The following is a 20,245-nucleotide window of genomic DNA, read 5'->3' as shown; positions in this document are numbered from 1 at the left end:
AGGAGCAACTCCAGTATAGACGCTACACGGAGCTAATACCGGGAGTCAGCTTTGTCGCAGATAGCCAGTGGGCCCCCCTGTTTGTCCAGGGCCCCGGCACTTGCCCGGGTGCGCCGGGTGGTTCCGCCGGCCCTGCTCATACTGTATATAGAGGCTATGTGGGGGCTCACACTGTATATAGGAGGCTATATGGAGGGCTCATACTGTACTTAAGAGGGTATGTGGGGGCTCATACTGTGTACAGAGAGGCTATGTGGGGGCTCACACTGTATTTAAGAGGTTATGTGGGGGCTCATGCTGTATGTAGAGAGACAGTGTGGGGGCTCATACTGTATACAGGGGGCCATGTGAGGGCTCATATTGTATATAGGGGGCTATTTGGGGTTCATACTGTATATAGTGAGTCTATGTGGAGACTCATACTGTATATAGGAGGCTATGTGGGAACTGACACTTTATAGAGGGGGCTATTTAGGGGCTCATACTGTATATAGAAGCCTATGTGAGGGCTCACACTGTATACAGGGGGCTACGTGGGGGCTCATACTGTATTTAGGGGGCTGTGTGTGGGCTCTTACAGCATATAGGGGCTGTGTGTGGGCTCATACGGTATGTAGGTGGATGTCAGCATAGTTAATTCTACTCAATAGTAAGCGATGCAATTAATATTAATATAAAATAATTATAATTCATATGTTAATATGAGCAGAATTAATTTCAGCCCTCCACAACAGTCACGGCCTCTCATGTCGCCCTTCCGGAATATTAACCCTTTAACAACCTTGGGATTTTCCATTTTTGCGTTTGGATTTTTTGCTCTCCTTGTTCCCAGAGCCATAGCGTTTTGATTTTTTGGTCAATATGGCCGTGTGAGGGCTTATTTTTTGCGGGACGAGTTGTACTTTTGAATGCCATCACTGGTTTTACCATATCATGTACTGGAAAACGGCAAAAAAATTCCAAGTGCGGTGAAATTGCAAAAAAAATGCAATTCCACAGTTGTTTTTTTTACCAAGTTCATTGAATGTTAAAACTGACCTGCTATTATTATTCTCAAGGTTATTACGAGTTTGTAGATACCAAACATGTATAGATTCTTTTTTATTTAAGTGGTGAAAAAAAATCCAAAGTTTGCTAAAAAAAAAAAAAAAGTGCCATTTTCTGAGACCCGTAGCGTCTCCATTTTTCGGGATCTGGGGCCTGTTGATGGCTTATTTTTTGCGCGCCGAGCTGACGTTTTTATTTATACCATTTTGGGGTAGATACGATGTTTTGATCGCCCGTTATTGCATTTTATTGCAATGTTACGGCGACCAAAAAAACATAATTCTGACGTTTAGAATTAGGATTAATTCTTTTTTTATATTGATAGATTGGGCTATTCTGAACGCGGCGGCGGCGCTCATAGCAATCAGGACATGACAACCACAGGGTGACGGGTTCACAGATGGGTGGGGCTAACAACACGCTTCCAGGAAGCGAGAGTTAAATGCCGCTGTCAGAGTTTGACAGCGGCATTTAACTAGTTAATGGCCGTGAGTGGATCGTGATTCCACCCGCGGCTTTTGCGGGCACATGTCAGCTGTATTTATCAGCTCACATGTGCCTGGTTCAGTGCAGGCTCAGCGCCGAAGCCCGTGCTGAACCGGGGGTGCTAGCTTGTGCCTTACTAATACGGCAAAGGCTAGAAAGGGGTTAATTGCCCACCCTGCTTTAGAGCATACACTGTGACACAATCTTAAGGTGTTAAAATATAGCAAAAGAATTATTATGAACCATTTAAAAACAAAGACAATATTGGTATTAAATGGAACTGATCACTACCTTCTAAATCATTACCCATATCTTATACTATAATTTTCAATTTTGGAAACGTGTCCCTATCTGTAACTATATTATGTAGAATAGGAAGTGTTGTCGTCAGACACGGTGTATACAGATACTCATATATATTACTAGAAATCATAGATGTGGAGCCACTAGGATGAATAGTTATGTGCCCATGATTGATGTTTCCAAGGTCTGGATACGTCATGTCAAATCTGCTCTAGCTGCATCCTACGCTGTATCCAAATAGGATGAGGCAGGTAGACCTCACTTCATTGCACATGTGTCCTAATAAATGTTCCTGTTTTACACCTTGCAACTACTGATAATATAGATAGGGACATTCTTAGAAAGGAAAGAACTACAGTATAAGCCAGTGGTAGTGAGTTAGGGATTTAAAAGAAAGTGACAGGTTCCCCTTAAGGACAAAACATTTTTTTTCCATATTCCAGTAGGTAAAACCTTATTTTTTATTTGTCATTGCAGTATGAGGATTTGTATTTCATGGGCTATATTGATTAATTCTTATATTTTCCAGTACATATATAGTGGCGACCAGAAGTTTTGAATTTTTTTTAATAGTGTCATTACTTCTGTCTGGTTGTTGTGAAGCCATTTTCCTGGTGATTTTAGTAAACCGGAAGCAAATGGTTGTCAGCTATAAGGAAGAAAATTGTGTTTGACATTGTTTTATCCCTTTATGTGTTAGTTTTCAACATTTGCTGGGCCAAATGTTTTGCATATTTTGTCATGGGTAGTCGAATTTTGCCTAAAACTTTTTTTTTGTATGTGTTTTTAAGTTAAAACATGGCAAAGACAAAGCCAAATGTATCCCTCCCCAGATGTAAGGAAGCTTATTATTCTGAGGGTGAAGTCAGGCAAAAGCCAAAAAGAGGTAGTTATGGAATTCAACTGCTCAACTGTTTTCAGACTCAAGTGTCACGTATAATAACCCCTTAACCCCTGAGGGTGGTTTGCACGTTAATGACCAGGCCAATTTTTACAATTCTGACCACTGTCATTTTATGAGGTAATTACTCTGGAACGCTTCAACGGATCCCCCTAATTCTGAGATTGTTTTTTCTTGACATATTGTACTTCATGATTGTGGTAAAATTTCTTCGATATCACTTGCGTTTATTTGTGAAAAAAACGGAAATTTGGCGAAAATTTTTAAAATTTTGCAATTTTCAAACTTTGAATTTTTATGCCCTTAAATCAGAGAGATATGTCACATAAAATAGTTAATAAATAACATTTCTCACATGTCTACTTTACATCAGCACAATTTTGGAACCAAAATTTTTTTTTGTTAGGGAGCTAAAAGGGTTAAAAGTTGACCAGCGATTTCTCATTTTTCCAACAAAATTTACAAAACCATTTTTTTAGGGACCACATCACATTTGAAGTCACTTTGAGAGGTCTTTATGACAGAAAATACCCAAAATTGACACCATTCTAAAAACTGCACCCCTCAAGGTGCTCAAAACCACATTCAAGAACTTTATTAACCCTTCAGGTGCTTCACAGGAATTTTTGGAATGTGGAAGAAAAAAATTAACATTTAACTTTTTTCACAAAAATGTTACTTTAGACCCAATTTTTTTTATTTTCACAGGGGTAAGAAGAAAAAATGGACCCCAAAATTTGTTGTGCAATCTCCCCTGGGCACGCAGATACCCCATATGTGGGGAAAAAACACTGTTTGGGTGCACGGCAGGGCTCGGAAGGGAAGGAGCGCCATTTGACTTTTTGATTGTAAAATTTGCTTGAATAATTAGCGGACGCCATGTTGCGTTTGGAGAGCCCCTGCGTGCCCAAACATTGGAGCTCCCCCACAAGTGACCCCATTTTGGAAACGAGACCCCCCAAAGCACCTATCTAGATGCATAGTGAGCACTTGGAATCCCCAGGTGCTTCACAAATTGATTCATAAAAATGAAAAAGTGGTTTTTTTTTTCACTTTTTCATTTTTACGAATCAATTTGTGAAGCACCTGTGGGTTCCAAGTGCTTACTATGCATCTAGATAGGTGCCTTGGGGGATCTAGTTTCCAAAATGGGGTCACTTGTGGGGGAGCTCCAATGTTTGGGCACACAGGGACTCTCCAAATGCAACATGGTGTCCGCTAACAAATTGAACGGCTCAAATTGTTAGCGGACACCATGTTGCGTTTGGAGAGCCCCTGTGTGCCCAAACATTGGAGCTCCCCCACAAGTGACCCCATTTTGGAAACGAGACCCCCCAAAGCACCTATCTAGATGCATAGTGAGCACTTGGAATCCCCAGGTGCTTCACAAATTGATTCATAAAAATGAAAAAGTGGTTTTTTTTTTCACTTTTTCATTTTTACGAATCAATTTGTGAAGCACCTGTGGGTTCCAAGTGCTCACTATGCATCTAGATAGGTGCCTTGGGGGGTCTAGTTTCCAAAATGGGGTCACTTGTGGGGGAGCTCCAATGTTTGGGCACACAGGGGCTCTCCAAACGCAACATGGTGTCCGCTAACAATTTGAGCCGATTTTCCATTCAATTTGTTAGCGGACCCCATGTTGCATTTGGAGAGTCCCTGTGTGCCCAAACATTGGAGCTCCCCCACAAGTGACCCCATTTTGGAAACTAGGCCCCCCAAGGCACCTATCTAGATGCATAGTGAGCACTTGGAACCCCCAGGTGCTTCACAAATTGATTCGTAAAAATGAAAAAGTGGAAAAAAAAATACTTTTCCATTTTTACGAATCAATTTGTGAAGCACCTAGGGGTTCCAAGTGCTCACTATGCATCTAGATAGGTGCCTTAGGGGGTCTAGTTTCCAAAATAGGGTGACTTGTGGGGGAGCTCCAATGTTTAGGCACGCAGGGGCTCTCCAAACGCAACATGGCGTCCACTAACAATTTGAGTCAATTTTCCATTCAATTTGTTAGCGGACACCATGTCGCTTTTGGAGAGCCCCTGATGTGCCTAAACAGTGGAGCTCCCCCACAAGTGACCCCATTTTGGAAACTATACCCCTCAAGGATTTTATTAAGGGGTATAGTGAACATTTTGAACCCAGAGGTACGACACAGAATTTGATAACATTAGGTCATCATATTGAATAAGTTGTCATTAGTCTTGAGCGCAAGTGCTCGCTACTTGAGTTTGCATCGGGTACTCAGGTATGCACCATGTACTGCGTGTGCTCGAGTGACATGCTCGAGTCCCTGCCCCACATGTTTCATGGTTATTAGACACCCAAAAAAAAACATGCGGGGATCGCTCGTGCATGGCAGGCAATCCCCGTAAAGCTTTTTTGGCCGTGAAGCATATGGTGCGGAGACTCGAGCATGTCACTCAAATACCCACGATACTCAATGCATACCCGAGCACCCGATGCAAACTCAAGTAGCGAGCACTTGTGCTCAACACTAGTCGCCATATCGTCATCTTTTTTTCTTACTTTTGAAAAAAATCCCAACCCCATCACAACCCTAACCCCAAACCCAGCCCTAACCCTAGCCCTAACCCTAGCCCAACCCTAACCCGAGAGTTTATTTTTTACGCCGTTCCTCATGCGGTATAAGTGATTAGACGACTTTATTCTTCGGGTCGGTGCGATTACAGTGATACCAGAATCATATGGGGTTTTTATGACTGACAGCTGTCACACACTAAAAGACGCATTTTTTGTAAAATCTAGTTTTTGCATCGCCATATTTTGAGAGCTATAATTTTTCCAGATTTTGGCAGACAGTCATGTGACGGCTTGTTTTTTGCGGGATGAGTTGACGTTGTTATTGGTGCCATTTTCATGCACGTGACATTTTTTGATCGCTTTCTATTCTGATTTTTGGGAGGCAGAATAAACAAAAACCAACAATTCAGGAATTGTTTTTTTTTTTTTTTTTTATTCTGTTCCGCGTGTGGTAAAATTGATAAGGCAGCTTTATTCTTCGGGTCAGTACGTTTACAGCGGTACCACATTTATATCGTTTTTCTGTTTTGCACTTTTACATAATAAAAGCAATTTTATAGAAAAAATTATTTTTTAGCATAGCTTTATTCTGAGAGCTATAACTTTTTTATTTTTCACTGATGGAGCTGTATGGCGGCTTATTTTTTGCGGGATGAGATGACGTTTTCAGCGGTACCATTTTTATTTATATTCGTCTTTTTGATCGCGTGTTATTCCATTTTTTGTTTGGCAGTATGATGATAAAGCATTGTTTTTTGCTTCGTTTTTTTTTTTTTTTTACCGTGTTCACTGAAGGGGTTAACTAGTGGGACAGTTTTATAGGTCAGGTTGTTCCGGACGCGGCGATACCAAATATGTGTACTTTTATTGTTTGGTTTTTTTATAATAATATTTATTGATGGGTACATTATATTTTTATTTTTGGTGGATTATTTTTTTTATTTTTTTTTAAATATTTTTACAATTTTTTTAAAATTTTTTTTTCACTTTCTGGGTGTTTTTACACTTTTTTACTCTGTCCCACTCTGGGACTTTCACTTTTTTTATTCTGATCGCCTGCATGGCACAGGAATGCAGCACCATCCCTGTGCCATGCAGGCTGTCAGCGCTGGACAGGGAGAAGATAGTTTGGAGATGCACTGCGCATGTCCAAACAATCTTCCTGTTGTCTGGTGACCCGGATGTTGTCATGACGACATCGGGTCGTCATGGCAACATCCTGGAAGCCACGGCAGACAGCGCTGGAGGCCGGAAGAGGAGGTGAGTATCTGCGATCACCTCCCCTTGCCACCGCAATGCTGCGATCGACTTCGATCGCAGCATTGCGGGGGTTAATGTGCTGGGAGCGGTGCGTGACCGCTCCCTGCACATAGTACCTGGTGTCGCGATGACGTACTAATACGGGTCTGGCTCTTAAGTCCCAGGGCACAGACGCGTATTAGTACGTCTAATGTTGTTAAGGGGTTAAAGAATGAAAGAGAAGGTTATAGAACAGCTGACAAACCTAGAAGTGGACGACCAAGGAAAGCTTCCTCCAGAGTTGATCACATTATTAAGAAATAGTCAGTATCTGATATCCATAAAAGTGCTGTACAGATTTCTCATGAAATGAATGAAGAATATGGGGTCAAAGCAAGTCGCCAAACTGTGTGCGACGGCTAAGAGCAGTAGGGTTGAATGTACGAGTTTCAATCAAGAAGCCTTTCATCTCTGTAAAGAACCAGAAAGTCCGACTTGAGTTTGCCAAAGAACACAGCCAACGGAAAGAGACAGATTAGTCTAAGGTGTTGCGGTCGGATGAATCCAAGTGCAATCTGCTTGGTAGTGATGGCAAGCACTATATATACCGCCCAATTGGAAAACGTAATGATGTATTGTACCAAACACCTACAGTGGTGGACAAAAGTATTGGCACCCCTGCAATTCTGTCAGATAATACTCAGTTTCTTCCTGAAAATGATTGCAATCACAAATTCTTTGGTATTATTATCTTCATTTAATTTGTCTTCAATGAAAAAACACAAAAAGAATTGTCCTAAAGCCAAATTGGATATAATTCCACACCAAACGTAAAAAAGGGGGTGGACAAAAGTATTGGCACTGTTTGAAAAATCATGTGATAGTTCTCTAATTCGTGTAATTAACAGCACCTGTAACTTACCTGTGGCACCTAACAGGTGTTGGCAATAACTAAATCACACTTGCAGCCAGTTAACATGGATTAAATTTGACTCAACCTCTGTCCTGTGTCCTTGTGTGTACCACATTGAGCATGGAGAAAAGAAAGAAGACCAAAGAACTGTCTGAGGACTTGAGAAACCAAATTGTGAGGAAGCATGAGCAATCTCAAGGCTACAAGTCCATCTCCAAAGACCTGAATGTTCCTGTGTCTTCCGTGCGCAGTGTCATCAAGAAGTTTAAAGCCCATGGCACTGTGGCTAACCTCCCTAGATGTGGACGGAAAAGAAAAATTGACGAGAGATTTCAACGCAAGATTGTGCGGATGGTGGATAAAGAACCTCGACTAACATCCAAACAAGTTCAAGCTGCCCTGCAGTCCGAGGGTACAACAGTGTCAACCCGTACTATCCGTCGGCGTCTGAACGAAAAGGGACTGTATGGTAGGATACCCAGGAAGACCCCACTTCTTACCCCATACATAAAAAAGCCAGGCTGGAGTTTGCCAAAACTTACCTGAGAAAGCCTAAAACGTTTTGGAAGAATGTTCTCTGGTCAGATGAGACAAAAGTAGAGCTTTTTGGCAAAAGCATCAACATAGAGTGTACAGGAAAAAAAAAGGGGCATTCAAAGAAAAGAACACGGTCCCTACAGTCAAACATGGCGGAGGTTCCCTGATGTTTTGGGGTTGCTTTGCTGCCTCTGGCACTGGACTGCTTGACCGTGTGCATGGCATTATGAAGTCTGAAGGCTACCAACAAATTTTGCAGCATAATGTAGGGGCCAGTGTGAGAAAGCTGGGTCTCCCTCAGAGGTCATGGGTCTTCCAGCAGGACAATGACCCAAAACACACTTCCAAAAGCACTATAAAATGGTTTGAGAGAAAGCACAGGAGACTTCTAAGGTGGCCAGCAATGAGTCCAGACCTGAATCCCATAGAACACCTGTGGAGAGATCTCAAAATGGCAGTTTGGAGAAGGCACCCTTCAAATATCAGGGACCTGGAGCAGTTTGCCAAAGAAGAATGGTCTACAATTACAGCAGAGCATGGTAAGAAACTCATTGATGGTTACCGGAAGCGGTTGTTCGCAGTTATTTTGGCTAAAGGTTGTGCAACCAAGTATTAGGCTGAGGGTGCCAATACTTTTGTCTGGCCCATTTTTGGAGTTTTGTGTGAAATGATCAATGATTTGATTTTTGCTTCATTCTCTTTTGTGTTTTTTCCTTGCAAGCAAATTAAATGAAGATAATAATACAAAAGAATTTGTGATTGCAATCATTTTCAGGAAGAAACTGAGTATTATCTGACAGAATTGCAGGGGTGCCAATACTTTTGGCCACCACTGTACAGTGAAACATGGTGGAGGCAATGCCATGGTTTGGGGCTGCTTTTCTGCATCTGCCATTGGCCCTCTGCACAGAATTGATGGAAATATGAATGCTACCATGTACAAGGATATACTGGAGAATGTAATGCTGCCACATGGTAAAACCAAAGTAGGCAGGGGATGGAAATTCCAGCAAGACAATTATCCTAAGCACACATCCAATTTACTCAAAAATTGGTTAGCAAAGAAAAATGTTCGCCTGTTGCAATGGCCAAGGCAATCACCTGATTTACACCCTGTAGAGCACCTTTGGGATGAGTTAAGGCGACGAGTTGGGGCTCGTACCCATAGCAATAAAGATGAATTGTTTGCAGATTTGCAAATAGAATGGAGCAAGATCCCCCAAGATGTCTTGAATACCCTAGCGGCTTCAATGCCCCGTTGGTGTGGTGCAGTAACTAAAGTTATGCTACAAAATACTAAGTTATGGCATTGTAAACAATGAATTACTGTCAATATTGTGATCAATAAATAGTATATGCAAAACTTTTGACAGTCAGTTTTCTTTAATTAAATGACCATACCTATACTCAAAAGCATTTTGGTTCACATTAAGGTCTTGCATGATGACAACTTCATGCACTTTCCATTCAAAACCAGGGAAATGGCATCACAACAACCAGACAGAAGTAATCACACAAAAACAAAAAGCAAAACTTTTGGTCGCCACTGTATATATGCATTTAACCCATTATACTTAATTTCATTAAAAAAAATTGCGCAAAGTTAGAAAATAAAAGTAATTCTCTTTAATGTGTTATTAAAAATATCTACATTCTTGTGGGCCAAATTAATATATATTTTTGTGTTTTATAGTGTTCATTTGATAAAAATAGAAAAAGTTTGCATTTTGTTTTCACTTATCTAACTTTGTTTTTTGTTTTGTTTCTGATGATGGTACGTTTTCAATAAAAATGCATTATTGTACCTATGTACGGATAGTGTAAACCTGACAAACAGCTTTCAGGCTCTGCCTTTGCATTCAGGCTTAGTTCACACAGTGTATATTTGTGTCCACTACAGTTCTGTGCTTTCAGTGAATTAATCCCAGTTGAACCTGCTGTGCGGACATCATGGTCGCTCATTGGATAGTGACAATCTCTGTACAGTGCTGCAAAATATGTTGGCGCTATATAAGAAACTGGTAATAAAGAGATCATCAGAGAGTTAACCTAATTGGAGACAAAAGCACAAGATAGACAATTCCCATGAGCTTGATTTGTAAGAATTCTGAAAGAATTGTTCCTTTAAAGAAGGAAACCTCTTGTCCTCCCCCACAAAGACTAGATAGAAAGTCGCTAGATGCTCTTAGGACTGACCCAGCGATGACTTATCAGAAGTTTTCAATCAGGACTTTTCTAACAAAATGAAGTAGATTTATCATATGCAGTGCAAATGACTGAGGATATTCCCCATTACTTTTTGAATGCACATATTTACTTTGTGATCGAGCAAATATTTTACAAAGCGCCATCTGGATAAATAACGTCAGTGACAGATGTACAGCTGTGTGCGGAAAAGTAAGAAAACAAACAAAAGAAGCATGGCCATTATGAATCCATGGCAATGCCGAGTCTATTCTTCAATATCTCATACTTCATTTACTAGTAGCTGGCATACCAGACTGCTACATTTCTTCCTCCATGTTTAATGTCTTATAAGTTGGTGCTTTACAATATATTGAGCTTTAATATAAGAGAAATGTAATGTGTTCTAGTGTCAGATGATAAAGGTTCTTTTCTATGAGTTAAAGGGGATGTCCGGTTAAAACAAGTTATCACACATCCATGGGATAGGTAATGACTTTCTGATCCGTAGGAGTCCCCTAGCTGGAACCCACACCAAAGAATGGAGAATTTTTATTCTCAACGGGCAACTTTTATCCCCGTTACAAAATGGATTGGCAGGTCGGCGTTCCATGCAATCTCTACAGTGCCAAGATCAGCGCACCGCAGACCAATAGGAAATAAAAGGAGCACAGGTCAAGCATGTGCTATTCTAGCAAGGATACAAGTTCCAAATTCTGCTTATTGGTGCAGGTCCCAAAGGCCGAACCTGCATTGATCAGCAAGTTATCACATATCCCATTGATAGTTGACTGATAATTTGTTTTCACCACCCCCGTTAAGCTCTGACTGACGCACCAGAGGACCATATTAAAGCTCAGCTACAACAAAGCTCAGGAACGCCACTTTGTAAGTGACCTACCAATCTTTGTTAGTTATATGGCATGGGTGCAATAAAAATTTGAAGGGATATACATTGTTTTTAAAAACTTGGAGTGGACCTTCAAAATCTCCTCCTCTGGTCTAGAATAACCACAGTTTAAAATGCCTCTGGAAATAATACTGTGACTATCTGACATTTCTGCCACTGAAAATGTAAAACTTGGAAAATCATAATCATTAGATTGGAGCTAGAAATTAGTGTTCAACCCATATGGCACATGGCTCACAAAGCCATCAAAAAGGTTAAATGCATTTGTTAACAAAGAGTGCTTTCACCGTGAATGTTGGGCCCAAAGTCAGACACAGGCTTTCCATACTCTGGGGCAAATATTCAGTTTGCTACCCTCACACCTGTATCTGTACCAAGGCAAAGTTGGCGCCGGCACCTCCCTAGTCAGACAGTTCCTGCTGGACATGTCTTACCAACTCCACCCAAAGCAAAGCATCTGGTTGGGCCATGAAAAATGAATTACATTCTAAACAGAATAATCAGTATAAATGAAACATTAACTGTTAAGAACGGTACCTTGTACAAAGCTTTGCTCCGTGCGTCAGTGAGATCCAGTCTGATACTGATGTAGTCAATATTAGGAGATGGGGGGTCTAAATGCTGATACCTCATTCCCATGCCAAGAAATTCCTCACAGGTGGTTTTTATGGTGGTCTGCAACTTTTTCAGCCCTGAAATGCAACCTCCACTTTTACATAGAGGACTTAACTTATGGTCTGGAAAAAGAAAAAGTAATTGCATACATTTTATTTTCAATGTGAATTAAATATTCCGTCACTAGGGTTAGATGTATTTCATCATTACAGTCTAATTCCATTAATCTAGCTGTAACTGGGCATTATAATTAATGAATTTTCAAGTATTCTGGATTTCCAGAGCGATAAATAAAGTTTAGAAAATATGTTTTTTTAGGATAATGACATTGATATTTCTGCTAAGGTTGCTTTGAGGCTCATGAAATTCTAGGTTATTTTATGTTTTTTGTCAGGAGAACTTGGATGTCAGAGTAAAGCTACATGCACACAGAGTTGAATTTCTACTACAAATGTGTAGCAAATAACCACAGAATCTGTATGCATATCTTGATTTTGATGCGGATTTGGCTCATCAATTGAGTGGGTAAAATCTGCAATGCAAATATGCAGAAAATATAAACATACTGTGGTTTTAAAGGGTATCTGTCAGTAAGGTTATGAACGTGACACACTCACACTCGGGTAAGAGGAATAAAGAAGACTAATACAGAGAGAAGCCGCACCCATACACCACTGGTCCCTGTGCAGATTAGACAATCCATAGCCGCACAACTAAAAAACACCACCTCGGACCAGACTCCCTAAAAGGTCATTGAGGGATTTCTTGTACCTCCTGAGGAACTTGAAGAGAGGCTGCTATGTAAGGAGACAAAACACTGCGAAACCAGAATGGCAAAGAAGTGTAGCAGAGAGGACAGGATTGGTGAGGACTCTGGGTCAGGTGACGTCAGGGAGACCAGTTCAGGAGAAAAAGAGCGCGTGCACAACTGCTGAGGTGATTTAGGTGCCAAGAAGAGAGAGGGAAGGAGCCGCAGCAGCATCCGGAGTTCCTGTGAGAAAGAGAAGTACTGCGGACATACCCAGCTCCCACGTCGATGGTCAAGCCTTGAAGACTAAAGCTACGTTAGTCAAGGTTCCCAGTTCAGACGTTGACGGTCAAGCCCCAAAGACCCGAACGCGCCGGTCAAGGTTCCCAGACGTTGACGGTCAAAACCCGAAGACCCGAGCGATGCCAGTCAAGGTTCTTCACTTGAGTGATGTCGATCCACAGGATGAGAGCGAGTTACGGCAGCACAGTTCTCAGGTGTGCGAGCCAGTGGCAGGATGTCACAGAACTTCTGGAGGTGTCAGGTCAGAGATTCATGGTCGGGCTGGTGAACAGGAAGGACACGCGAGATGGGCCGTTACCTCTGGCAAGAACATATAGTATCGGGTGCAAATAGAGGGAAAGACAATAGTCAGATGGGGCCTGGCAGACGCCAGAGCCGTGCTGCAAAAGAGAATAGAGGGAGACAGGAGGAACGAGCGGCGATTTGTGACAGGAACAGAGTACTAACAAGGATTTCTAAGACGGCCCCTCGCCCAGTGTAATTAGTGATAATTTATTTCCCCTTCTCTCCAGTAGATCATTTTTAACTGCCGATCCTTGAATTATAATTTATTCTCATAATTTATACTGTTGTGCCAATTCCTGCTATTTTACTGTTAAATATTGCAAACAATCTGATTGTATTATATGTGTTTTATCATTAATATTAGTTTGTCAAATATAGAAAATAGACTGTTGTTTCGCCTGTGTCTCTGCTGTTGCATTCTGTTACCTGCTTAAGCTACACACTGCTAACAAGGGGAGAGGAAAGTGTGCAGCTGGGCACTAAGACCCAGGGTGAGAAAACGTAAAGCACATTCATAAAGGGGAGAGATGGAAAACTAAGGAGAACCAAAAAGAAATGAAACAAGAATAACCTTCCAGAACCCTAACTGTGGTCAAAGGTAAGGATGCTGGGAAGGTAGGCAAACAAACACTCAGCACGAATACAAACAGTGTTTGCCTAGCAGGGAAAATCTCTGAAGGGCTGGAAATCCTTAGCACAAATTCCCCTAGAACTATAGCCAGCAAGAAAGTGCAGTGAAGGGATAATATTTAAAGCCAAACCCAAAATGTGATAGGGCAAACCAAAATGGGAAAATGGAAAACATCTGGAGAGGAGTAAACCAAGAAGGGAGACTAAAGACAATATGTACAATAAGCACTTGGACAGGTATGAAAAGTGCAGTAGCCCAGCAGACGAAAAACCGGCCACGAAACAACAGGTCTGTCATGGCTTGGTTTGGGGATTCGATCCAGTGGCCTGGTGCCACGTGGTCGGTTCCTCTATCTGCTGAGCTATTGCCCTTTCTTCCGTGTCCAAATGCTGATGTTTTCTATTGTCGTTGTTTTCCTTTCTTGGCTTGCTCATCTCCAGGTGTTCCTCATTTTCATATTTTGGTTTTCCCTATCACATTCTAGGTGGGGGGGTTCACCCTTCACTGCACTTCCTTCGTGGCTATACCTCTTGGTAATTATGCGTTCAGGAGTTACAGCCCTTCGGTCCTTCAGCTATGGGGTTTACCTTGCTTAGTAAACTCCAGTTGTATTCTTGCAGTGAGTCTGTTTGCTTTCCGTCCCAACACCTTTTCCTTTTACCACTGTTAGGTTTCTGGGAGGTTATACTTGTTCCTTTTATTTTTGGTTCTCCTTAGCTTTCCCTCTCTACCCTATATGAATGTGTTTTAGTTTCTCACCCTTAGTTTTCATATCTTACTTCACACTTTCCTTCCTCCTTGTCATTAGTGTGTTGCAGCCTCCCCTCTGGTTCATCAGGAGATACCAGAAACCCCTCGACGGCCTTTTAAGTAGTTAGCTCCATGGTGTTTTTTTTGGTTGGGCGGCTAGGACCTTTCTAGTCTGTACAGTGACCAGTTGGGTGTAGGTGCGACGTTTCCCGTGTGTGAGTATGTACACGTTCATAACAAGGTCACCAGACTGAATCTCCAAACTGAGCCATGACAAGTAAGATCAATCTCCCCACAACTGCATATAGGTCTTTGAAATGCAAATCCACTGACACGTTTATATCTTCTATTTTTTGCAGCATTTGTGTGAGTAATTTTAATTCATCTACAGATGAGGTTTTAAGTGCTCTGGATATGATATGGGTTTACAGCACACTGCAGATTGATGCAAAGTTAGATGACCTTTTATTAAAGGGGTATTTTCAAGTTATTAAACTGCTTTAGTTAGATAGCCAGCATGAAAATAAGCAAGTTTGCAATTGACATGCTTTTTTATCTGCTTTCATTCTCCTGCAATGACAGCTTTTTATCTTACATAGTGTAAACCTTGTTTCCATGTAGTTTTCCACTAGTGCCTTCCCAGGCCTTGGCCCAGAGAACGCAGTAGTTAAGTTCCAGAAGAGGAGTTAACTCCTAATTTCCCAGACACCTCTCTTCAGCCCATTGAGTTATATACAGCAGTTATCTGCTCACCTCCCTCCGACCTCTTTCAGCTTTTTACAAGCTGCTGTTATAAATCTTGCAAAATCCCCAGCCTGCAGCATCAGCTTCTACCAATGAAGGTCTTCTAATCACAGCTCTCACTGAGCCCTGTATTTGTTCAAATGCCCTGTTATCTTTCTATGAAAATAGACAGTGATAACAGTGTAGACTTTAAAACAAACCACTGATATCTGAATGTTTTACAGCAGAACATTTGTTGAGCTTTACAGTTCTACTAATACTACAGTTCTGCTAGTCTCCAAAGAAGAGTGCCCACTCCACCATAATCCAGGAGGTAAAAAGACTGCTCAAGAGACAACTTGAGAATACCGCTTTAATGCTACTTGTTACTGCCCAACAAAGATTACAAGTCTTGAAAAGTGACTTGTTACAAGAGGCAACATGTGGTCTCATCACGAGTCTTTATCTATTAGTCAGAAAAGTGGAAAGTGAGATAGAGTCGAGAAGGCGCAGTTGGCTAGCTGCTGGGATTATCATGGATGTTCTACCATTTATTTGAAGATGAGATGCCTGTACGTAAACTATTTTAGTATTTGGTATTTGCTATATTATATAATGTGATGAGTAGAAACATCCTCTATCCATCTCTGAATGTAGTTGTATGAAAAATACCAATCAACTTTACTATGTGCTAATAATTATAAACAAAACTTACTGGATCCACTGAAGTAGCTGTGGGGATGGTCCCCACGCGGCTGCTCTTTGACAGGATCTCCAGTGACAAGTTGACCATTAGCTGGCAATTGAGATTCCAAAGAAGCCACACGGACAGTACACTCCAGATTCAACCTATTTTCATAGTCAAAGTTCAGTGTGTTCTTGTCAATTGTATTTGATAGCCCATAGAATTCTATGACTTCTAATTTCTTAGGTCCCAGCTTTATAATATTACAGTCTGGTTCCACTAACTTTATCCTCAATATGAAGTTCTCTGTGAATGTTTGATTTTCTGTAAACCTGTGGACATAGCAATGACACATGTATTAGCCTTTGGGTTACAGGTTGGGCCAGAACATGGACCCTGGGTGACCAAAGGACCAGAGTTTCCAATGATATTCCTAGGTTCTGATCTTATGGCACTGGGTTTTTCACCTTTTAGAGGTTTACTGGCAACAGCATATTACACAATGCTATGTTTGGGGATGTGCACTGGATGGTAGGCCCACAAAATCATTTTTTTCTGGTGGACTCAAGACAATGAAATATAAAATGACATTTTTATTAAATATACATTCTGAAATTATTTTTTTCCAATAAATGTCTTTTTAAAGAGACTCTGTCTGCACAGACTCACTGTTCAAACCAAGTACAAGCACTAGGTGAATCATGATGGGGCCAATCATTTAGTTACACCTTCCCACCTGCTTGTTTTCCTTCTATCCCTGACCTTTTCTGGCTCTATGAAGCCAGAACTATCAATCAAAGAAGAGGGATGTGGCGAGAGAAAACAAGGAGGTGGGAAGATGTATCTAAATGTTTGGATCAATGAAAAGTGCAGTAACTAATACATATAATCAGTCTTGATTATATGTATATAAATGATTAGTCTTGCCATGAAGCACCAAGTGCGGCACTTAGTTTGAACATTCTGTGCTGAAAGACTCCATTTAAGAGCTTTAACAATTCCATCTGACCTGTAAAGCCGAAGCATGACTTCATCTTCATCTAATATGGGACAGCCATAGTGGATGTATTTAACTTCGTTATTCAAAAAATGACAGTCAAATACCTGTAATTACACAGTGCATACAAAACTATTAATTCCCAAAAAACACTAAACATAAAGCTTATAGAAATTATGTTTATATAAAATGGCAATATGGCAATATATCTGGATATGATATAAGGGAATAAAGTAGTGACGTGCCCTGCTGGAAGTGGAAGCAAAGAATCCATGTGGTGGCATGGGCAGTGTTTCTATCTATATATACTGTGTACCTATATACAGTATATATATATATATATATATATATATATATATATATATATATATATATATATATATATATATACAGTACAGACCAAAAGTTTGGACACACCTTTTCATTTAAAGATTTTTCTGTATTTTCATGACTATGAAAACTGTACATTCACACTGAAAGCATCAAAACTATGAATTAACACATGTGGAATTATATACTTAACAAAAAAGTGTGAAACAACCGAAAATATGTCTTATATTCTAGGCTCTTCAAAGTAGCCACCTTTTGCTTTGATGACAGCTTTGCACACTCTTGGCATTCTCTTGATGAGCTTCAAGAGGTAGTCACCAGAAATGGTCTTCCAACAATCTTGAAGGAGTTCCCAGAGATGCTTAGCACTTGTTGGCCCTTTTGCCTTCACTCTGCGGTCCAGCTCACCCCAAACCATCTCGATTGGGTTCAGGTCTGGTGACTGTGGAGGCCAGGTCATCTGGTGTAGCGCCCATCACTCTCCTTCTTGGTCAAATAACCATTACACAGCCTGGAGGTGTGTTTGGGGTCATTGTCCTGTTGAAAAATAAATGATGGTCCAACTAAATGCAAACCGGATGGAATAGCATGCCGCTGCAAGATGCTGTGGTAGCCATGCTGGTTCAGTATGCCTTCAATTTTGAATAAATCCCCAACAGTGTCACCAGCAAAGCACCCCCACACCATCACACCTCCTCCTCCATTCCTCACGGTGGGAACCAGGCATGTAGAGTCCATCCGTTCACCTTTTCTGCGTCGCACAAAGACACGGTGGTTGGAACCAAAGATCTCAAATTTAGACTCATCAGACCAAAGCACAGATTTCCACTGGTCTAATGTCCATTCCTTGTGTTCTTTAGCCCAAACAAGTTTCTTCTGCTTGTTGCCTGTCCTTAGCAGTGGTTTCCTAGCAGCTATTTTACCATGAAGGCCTGCTGCACAAAGTCTCCTCTTAACAGTTGTTGAAGAGATTTGTCTGCTGCTAGAACTCTGTGTGGCATTGACCTGGTCTCTAATCTGAGCTGCTGTTAACCTGCGATTTCTGAGGCTGGTGACTCGGATAAACTTATCCTCAGAAGCAGAGGTGACTCTTGGTCTTCCTTTCCTGGGGCGGTCCTCATGTGAGACAGTTTCTTTGTAGCGCTTGATGGTTTTTGCAACTGCACTTGGGGACACTTTCAAAGTTTGCCCAATTTTTCGCACTGACTGACCTTCATTTCTTAAAGTAATGATGGCCACTCGTTTTTCCTTACTTAGCTGCTTTTTTCTTGCCATAATACAAATTCTAACAGTCTATTCAATAGGACTATCAGCTGTGTATCCACCAGACTTCTGCACAACACAACTGATGGTCCCAACCCCATTTATAAGGCAAGAAATCCCACTTATTAAACCCGACAGGGCACACCTGTGAAGTGAAAACCATTTCCGGTGACTACCTCTTGAAGCTCATCAAGAGAATGCCAAGAGTGTGCAAAGCAGTCATCAAAGCAAAAGGTGGCTACTTTGAAGAACCTAGAATATAAAACATATTTTCAGTTGTTTCACACTTTATTTGTTAAGTATATAATTCCACATGTGTTAATTCATAGTTTTGATGCCTTCAGTGTGAATGTACAATTTTCATAGTCATGAAAATACAGAAAAATCTTGAAATGAGAAGGTGTGTCCAAGCTTTTGGTCTGTACTGTATATATATATATATATATATATATATATATATACATATATATATATATATATATATATACACTGCTCAAAAAAATAAAGGGAACACTTAAACAACAGAATATAACTCCAAGTAAATCAAACTTCCGTAAAATCAAACTGTCCACTTAGGAAGCAACACTGATTGACAATCAATTTCACATGCTGTTGTGCAAATGGAATAGACAATAGATGGAAATTATTGGCAATTATCAAGACACACTCAATAAAGGAGTGGTTCTGCAGGTGGGGACCACAGACCACATCTCAGTACAAATGCTTTCTGGCTGATGTTTTGGTCACTTTTGAATGTTGGTTGTGCTTTCACTCTCGTGGTAGCATGAGACGTATTCTACAACCCATAGAAGTTGCTCAGGTAGTGCAGCTCATCCAGGATGGCACATCAATGCGTGCTGTGGCAAGAAGGTTTGCTGTGTCTGTCAGCGTAGTGTCCAGAGGCTGGAGGCGCTACCAGGAGACAGGCCAGTACAACAGGAGACGTGGAGGTGGCCGTAGGAGGGCAACAACCCAGCAGCAGGACCGCTACCTCCGCCTTTGTGCAAGGAGGAACAGGGGGAGCACTGCCAGAGCCCTGCAAAATGACATCCAGCAGGCCACAAATGGGCATGTGTCTGCACAAACGGTTAGAAACAGACTCCATGAGGATGGTATGAGGGCTCGACATCCACAGATGGGGGTTGTGCTCACAGCCCAACACCGTGCAGGACGCTTGGCATTTGCCACAGAACACCAGGATTGGCAAAGTCGCCACTGGCGTCCTGTGCTCTTCACAGATGAAAGCTGGTTCACACTGAGCACATGTGACAGACGTGACAGAGTCTGGAGATGCCATGGAGAGCGATCTCCTGCCTGCAACATCTTTCAGCATGACCGGTTTGGCAGTTGGTCAGTAATGGTGTGGGGTGGCATTTCTTTGGAGGGCCGCACAGCCCTCCATGTGCTCGCCAGAGGTAGCCTGACTGCCATTAGGTACCGAGAGGAGATCCTCAGACCCCTTGTGAGACCATATGCTGGTGCGGTTGGCCCTGGGTTCCTCCTAATGCAGGACAATGCCAGACCTCATGTGGCTGGAGTGTGTCAGCAGTTCATGTAAGATGAAGGCTTTGAAGCTATGGACTGGCCCGCCCGTTCCCCAGACCTGAATCCAATTGAGCGCATCTGGGACATCATGTCTCGCTCCATCCACCAACGTAACGCCACGTTGCACCACAGACTGTCCAGGAGTTGGCGGAAGCTTTAGTCCCACAGGAGACCATCTGCAACCTCATCAGGAGCATGCCCAGGCGTTGTAGGGAGGTCATACAGGCACGTGGAGGCCACACAGAATACTGAGCCTCATTTTGACTTGTTTTAAGGACATTACATCAAAGTTGGATCAGCCTGTAG

The 20,245-nt window shown here is 41.6% G+C and overlaps 1 protein-coding gene across 3 annotated transcripts in view; it reads right to left on the bottom strand.

The window, feature by feature from the left end:
* FREM1 (FRAS1 related extracellular matrix 1) overlaps positions 1–20,245 on the bottom strand; it is a 261,719-nt gene that overhangs the window by 176,553 nt on the left and 64,921 nt on the right. For all 3 annotated transcript variants that reach the window (XR_012299496.1, XM_073667881.1, XM_073667873.1), the window contains exons 3-5: positions 16,814–16,908; positions 15,835–16,136; positions 11,602–11,801 (exon numbers count right to left, since the gene is read on the bottom strand). Coding sequence is in view for 2 of the 3 variants with exons in the window: in XM_073667881.1 (XP_073523982.1) it covers positions 11,602–11,801; positions 15,835–16,136; positions 16,814–16,908 (597 nt within the window). In the remaining variant the exon portion in view is untranslated. The remainder of the gene's footprint in view (positions 1–11,601; positions 11,802–15,834; positions 16,137–16,813; positions 16,909–20,245) is intronic.

This window comes from Phyllobates terribilis, unplaced genomic scaffold (assembly GCF_046119375.1).
Source record: "Phyllobates terribilis strain yellow unplaced genomic scaffold, ASM4611937v1 Scaffold_1__5_contigs__length_1240528914, whole genome shotgun sequence".
Taxonomy (NCBI): Eukaryota; Metazoa; Chordata; class Amphibia; order Anura; family Dendrobatidae; genus Phyllobates; species Phyllobates terribilis.
This window is presented reverse-complemented; position numbering and strand designations above follow the sequence as displayed.